Source organism: Rhinopithecus bieti, unplaced genomic scaffold (assembly GCF_001698545.2).
Source record: "Rhinopithecus bieti isolate Rb0 unplaced genomic scaffold, ASM169854v2 scaffold_574, whole genome shotgun sequence".
Lineage (NCBI taxonomy): Eukaryota > Metazoa > Chordata > Mammalia > Primates > Cercopithecidae > Rhinopithecus > Rhinopithecus bieti.
This window is the reverse complement of record NW_016803605.1, coordinates 5,311,752-5,318,210: the sequence shown is the minus strand read 5'-3', so window position 1 is coordinate 5,318,210 and position 6,459 is coordinate 5,311,752. Positions and strand designations below refer to the sequence as shown.

The following is a 6,459-nucleotide window of genomic DNA, read 5'->3' as shown; positions in this document are numbered from 1 at the left end:
CCCGTCTCTACTAAAACTACAGAAAAATTAGCCGGGTGTGGTGGCGGCCACCTGTAGTCCCAGCTACTCGGGAGGCTGAGGCAGGAGAATGGCATGAACCCGGGAGGCGGAGCTTGCAGCGAGCTGAGATTGCGCCACTGCACTCCAGCCTGGGTGGCAGTGAGACTCCGTCTCAAAACAAAATGAAAGGAGTTTTCTTATTTCATCTTATAGCTGAGGAAGGCAGGCCTGTGCCAGGATGTGACCCAGGTCTCTCTGGCTCCAAGTCTCTCCTCTCTTGTCCCAAGACCAGCTCTGCACAGCCCTAGCACGGCCATTTTAGCTATATCTGTTGCTTCAGTTGGAAAAGTCCTTTGGTCACAAAGGCCACTTCCATACCTCAGGAGTAGCTCCTGCAAACAGAGGTTTAGAAAGGGAGACATCAGGAGAGAGTTCACTTTCTATTTGATCTTAAAAGGCACTTCCCAGAAGTGGCAGATTTGCTTAGGGTTTTTTTTTTTTTTTTTTTAAACTATTAATACCTGTAGCACAGCCCCAAGCCAACAAAATAGTTTACCCCTGGGATAATAGCTGCTATTTAGAATTGCCATCTTTCCTACTTTTAGGTGGAGTGTTTTTTCAGTTGAGTGTTCATAAGACAAGCATTACCAAAGAGAAAGATAGCAGAAAGAATTTTCCTTGGTTTCCCTCTTCACAGCTATGAAGAAAAAAGAATAATTTTTTAAAAAATAAGTGACTGATAGCTCCAATATATTATACACTTCAAATATCAAAGCATATGCTTTCTGAGAGAGAGGCACAGAAGATGTTCTGATGGAGCTTAATGCTTTTTGGAATAAGCCAATATAGGCTACTAAGAAGATAATTCCTTGGCAAGATAAAACTATCATCTCTTCTGAAATGGAATTTTTTTATTCTTAAGAATGTAGTAGACTTTACAATAAAAGTAGGCAACAAGGAAATATCCTAACAATTTTCAAGTTAGTTTTTAATGTCATATCCAGGAACACATTAAAGGGGGTCTTACTAGGTCTTGACACAAGCTGTACTGGAGCTTGATTAAAATGAACATTTTATTTACCGAGACTAAATTTTTTTTTTTAAAGGCTAGAAAACCAAGAATAAAGAATACCAAGAATAGGCCAGGTGTGGTGGCTCCCGCCTGTAATCCCAGCACTTTGGGGGGCCGAGGCAGGCGGATCACATGAGTTCAGGAGTTTGAGACCAGCCTGGCCAACGTGGTGAAACACCATCTCTACTAAAAAAAAAAAAAAAAAAAAAAAAAAAAAAAAAAAAAAAGAAACACATATACACACACACACACACACAGACACACATATTCACATACAAAATTAGCCAGGCGTAGTGATAGATGCCTGTGATCCCCGCTACCTGGGAGGCTGAGGCAGGAGAATCCCTTGAACCCAGGAGGCAGAGGTGGCAGTAAGCTGAGATCATGCCATTGCACCCTAGCCTGGGCAACAAGGGTGAAACTCTGTCTCAAAAAAAAAAAAAAAAAAGAATAAAGGCACTTGATTCTAATTGTAAGTAATTTTGATTAGCCTGAAGTCTTCAAAAGTTACAGGAGTAGGGAGCAAAGGTTCAACTGCACTGTCAGGCCACCCACCTTGCTGAGAAGGGAGCAGGGCTGTGGACCCCTGGCCTGGGGACCAGCCAGGTGAAGGGTGCTCAAAGGTCATTTGAGAGCCTGCTTGGAATAATTGTGATGGCTTGGTTCATTCTAACTACTTATTAAGAGCCACGTAAGGAGGAAAAGCTCAAAAGCAAACCAAAATTTAAAACCTGAGCATGTTTAGTACAAATCCACTTTGAAAGTTTGGACGAGACTGTTTATCAACATGTACCAAGCTGGAATACGTGGGGCACTGCGTTCTGACTGGCTACAAAGAAGTGAGTGGTTACACAACTCCAACTTAACCAGTAGTCCCAACACAAACCTGTAATGCTCCTGGATCAGAGGAGAGCTTCCTGCCCACGTGCTACTTCTGAGAGCCAGCGGCTACCACAGAGGCAGTGGGCTGGAGCCCTCTGCAAGGCCAAGGGGAAGGCACCAGGCTTCATCCAGACACACTCCCTGTCCATTAACAAATACAGTAGATTATGATGATCTAAAGTCTAGTGTTCTTACAGACCTACGATGGAAATATTTTTCTTTTTGGCCAGGGTGAAGGAGTGGAAAGGGGTGAACATGTCCAGATGATAACTATGAAGGACAGCTGAAGCCACGCACACTAAGAAAACCAGGCTGCCCTCTTAATCCCTCATGGGGTGGTGGCTTGTATTTCAAAGGGTTTATCTGTCCATTTATTGTCCAGGGTGGGACACAAGTTAATTCAGAACAATGGGCAGAGAGTTACTCTGAGAGCCCTCCAGAGAGGGCTCTCCAATTGTTTAACTTTTTTAGAAAGATAAAATTAGAGAATTACAATCCCTCTCATTTTTCTCTTATAAACAATAAAGTTTAAAGAAAATGAGTTATATTCATGTAGTTTTCAAAGCTTTCCAAGAGTCCATTATTACTATTCTGATACTCAAAGACATGTTTCAAATAGGAATTGCATTATCATTTTTTAAAAACCTCAACACAACTGAAATCCAGGGTACACTGTAATTGTTTATGTATTCAGCATGTACTAGTCTATCATTATGGAAGCTATTAAGCTTTATTGTTTTAAAAAATGAATTGTATTTACAATGTAGAACAAGTTTATAAAATTGGTGTGTAAAGTTAATTGTAAAAGGATAACACTATTTGTTTAGAAACAAGCTGCTTCCCCTGCTTATATTTCCTTATTCTTGATATAAATTGGAGACACATACTATTTAAAATAATGCTTTTAAATAGTAAAATATACAAGAGATTCCTGAGCATAACAAAAATATCTTGAAAATATGTGGCCATTTGAAGTATAAAATAGCAAGTGTAAGAATAGCATGATTGTAAAACTACTGTTTGAAGGCTTATAAACAGTACAAAATAGTTTGCCTTTTCTGACTGCATAATTACACATTAGTGCAAACAAAAATGTCTCAAAATTTAATGGCTACAAATCTCAAAGATTTGCAGAGGTACGCAAAACATGGAATTTCTTTAGCGTCATGCGAACTGAACCCAGTTCTCGATTAATCCTTTCCAAACGATCTTCCAAGGCTTCCTAGGTAAAAACAATGGGAAAAGTTTAATTAGAATTCTCTATCAAGTTCTATAATCACCACCAAACTGACCTTTCTTTTGGCAAAAGAGCAAGTATAAACACTAAAATTACAATTATTTTGCTTTCTACACAAATCATCTTACGATTTCTTTTAAACTGAACAATATAAATTAACTTTTCAACTATTCCAAATAACTGCTCCACTTTAAAATATTCTCAATATGTTTGACACATTGAGGTATATGGAAATTCTAGTAATAGCAATACAACCAACTGGAAAGGGATAATTCTTTGGCTCTGAAGTGAGAACAGTACAAGAGGAACCTAGGAGGTGCTTCACACATTTCACCAGAAGAAATGGACACATTTGATCAGTGCTGCATCCCACACATACATAGATCAAATAACTTTCTTCTCACCAAAATTTCTAAGTTAAAAAGGAAAAAAAGGCCGGGTGCGGTGGCTCAAGCCTGTAATCCCAGCACTTTGGGAGGCTGAGACGGGCGGATCACGAGATCAGGAAATCGAGACCATCCTGGCTAACACGGTGAAACCCCATCTCTACTAAAAATTACAAAAAACTAGCCAGGCAAGGTGGTGGGCGCCTGTAGTCCCAGCTACTCGGGAGGCTGAGGCAGGAGAATGGCGTAAACCCCGGAGGCGGAGCTTGCAGTGAGCTGAGATCCGGCCACTGCACTCCAGCCTGGGCGACAGAGTGAGACTCCATCTTAAAAAAACTAAAAAAAAAAGAACACTGAAGGATACTTTTATACTTTTCTAAAAAAAAATAGATTTCACAACGAATTAACAATTACTATTTTAAAATAAACAATATTACTGTTAAATAATACCTGAACTATATATCATTATAGATACTACTGTGTTTTTCTATACATTATAGATACTACTGTGTTGAGACAGGGTCTTGCTCTGTCACCCAAAGCTGAACCGCAGTGGCACGAGCATAGCTTACTGCAGCCTCAAACTCCTGGACTCAAACAATCCTTCCACCTTAGCCTCTTGAGTATTTGAAACTACCACCACACCTGGCTGATTTTAAACATTTTTTTTTTTTGCAGAGACAAGGTCTCATTATGTCACCCAGGTTGGTCTTGAACTCTAGGCCTCAAGTGATCCACCCACCTCGGCCTCCCAAAGTGCTGGGATTATAGGCATAAGCCACTGCACCAGCCTCATTTTAATTTATTCAGTATTAATTCCAATGGTGTCCTGAAATAAAACTTAAAATGTTTTTATTTAATTATAAAAGGATTCATTATAGAACATCTAGAATACAGAAAACTTTGAAGATAAATAAGCAAAAAAAAAAAAAAAACTGTTCTCTTTCCTATTTTTTCTGCATACATATATATGCATACCACTTTTTCACTTTTTTTTTTTTTTTTTTGGGAGACAGAGTCTCACTCTGTTGCCCAGGCTAGGGTGTAGTGGCACAATCTCAACTCACTGTAACCTCTGCCTCCTGCATTCAAGCGATTCTCCTGCCTCAGCCTCACAAGTAGCTGGGATTACAGGTGCCCACCACCATACCCGGCTAATTTTTATATTTTTAGTAGAGACAGTGTTTCGCCATATTGGCCAAGTTGGTCTTGAACTCCTGACTGCAGGTGATCTAATCTGTCCACCTCAGCCTCCCAAAGTGCTGGGATTACAGGCATGAGCCACCACACCCAGCCGCGTACCATTTTTTAAAAGAAAAACAAGGCAAAGCATGGTAGCTCACGCCTGTAATCCCAGCACTTTGGGAGACCAACATGGTAGAATTACTTATGGCCAGGAGTTCAAGACCAGCCTGGGCAACACTGCAAGCCCCTGCCTCTACAAAAAAATTTAAAAAATTAGCCAAGTGTGGTGGTGCATGCCTGCTGTCCTAGCTATTGAAGGGGCTGAGGTGAGAGGATTGCTTGAGCCTCAGAGGTCAAGACTACAGTGAGCTATGACTGTGCCAAAGCACTCCAGCCTGAGTGACAGAATGAGACTCTGTCTCAAAAAAATTAAAAGAGAAACCTAAGAAGAGAATCAAACTCTATCTCAAAAATTTTGTTTTTTGAGACACAGTCTCACTCTGTCACCCAGACGGGAGTGCAGTGATGCGATCTCAGCTCACTGCAGCCTCCAACTCTTGGGTTCAAGTGAACCTCCTGCCTCAGCCTCCAAATAGCTGAGATTACAAGCACACCACCACAACCGGCTAATTTTTTTGTATTTTTAATAGAGACAGGGTTTCACCACGTCGGCCAGGCTGGCCTCGAACACCTGACCTCAAGTGATCCGCCCGCTTCGGCCTCCCAAAGTGCTGAGATTACAGGCATGGGACACTGTGTTCGGCCTCAAAATATCTTTCAATTAGGCTGGGCCCATGTGCCTGTAATCCCAGCTACTCGGGGAGGCTGAGGCAGGAGAAACAGTTGAACCAGGTTGTTGGAGGCTGCAGTGAGCCGAGATTGCACAACTGCGCTCCAGCCTGGCGGCAGAGCGAGACTCCGTCTCCAAAATAAATAAATAAAAGATTAGCCAAGACAACCTCACACCTTTTAAAAAACGATCACATTGGCAGGTATTTTTTTATTATTATTATTATTCTTTTTCGGAGATGGAGTCGTGCTGTCACCCAGGCTGAGTGCAGTGGCACGATCTCAGCTCACTGCAACCTCCACCACCCGGGTTCAAGTGATTCTCATGTCTCAGTCTCCCGAGTAGCTGGGACTGCAGGTGTGTGCTACCACGCCTGGCTAATTTTTTGTATTTTTAGTAGAGATGGGGTTTTGCCATGTTGGCCAGGGTGGTCTCAAACTCCTAACCTCGTGATCCGCCCACCTCAGCCTCCCAAAGTGCTGGGATTACAGGCATGAGCCATCACACCAGGCCATGGCAGGTTTCTGTTGTTGTTTTTTTTTTTCCCCAAAAAAACACAGGTTTCAGGATGGGGAAGAGCTTATCTTCATACACTGCAGATGGGAGTAGAAATTGTCTCAAACATCCTGGGTTACAACTTGACATATATCCAAAGCCTTAGAAATTTGCATTTCTTTGGTCCTAGCATTTTTACTTCGGGGAATGATTCCTAAGGCAATACTTACATGTGCAAAGAGATATGTTTAAGAACTTTATTGCAGCCTTATTTACGATATCCAAAATTAGAAGCAACCCAAATTTCTAATAAAAGATTATTGGTTAAATACGTTACTGCTGATGGAATATTGTAGGTTAATTTAAAAGGATGTTATAGAAGGATATTTCTTTCTTTTTTTTTTTTTTTTTT

General features: G+C 41.1%; 1 protein-coding gene across 1 annotated transcript in view; it reads right to left on the bottom strand.

Annotated features, from left to right (window-relative positions):
- Positions 1-2,662: 2,662 nt before the first annotated feature.
- Positions 2,663-6,459, bottom strand: part of MPHOSPH9 (M-phase phosphoprotein 9) — an 83,086-nt gene continuing 79,289 nt past the window's right edge. The window contains 1 exon segment of the mRNA XM_017888977.1: positions 2,663-3,176. Within this exon segment, the coding sequence (XP_017744466.1) occupies positions 3,075-3,176 (102 nt within the window). The 3' untranslated portion in view covers positions 2,663-3,074.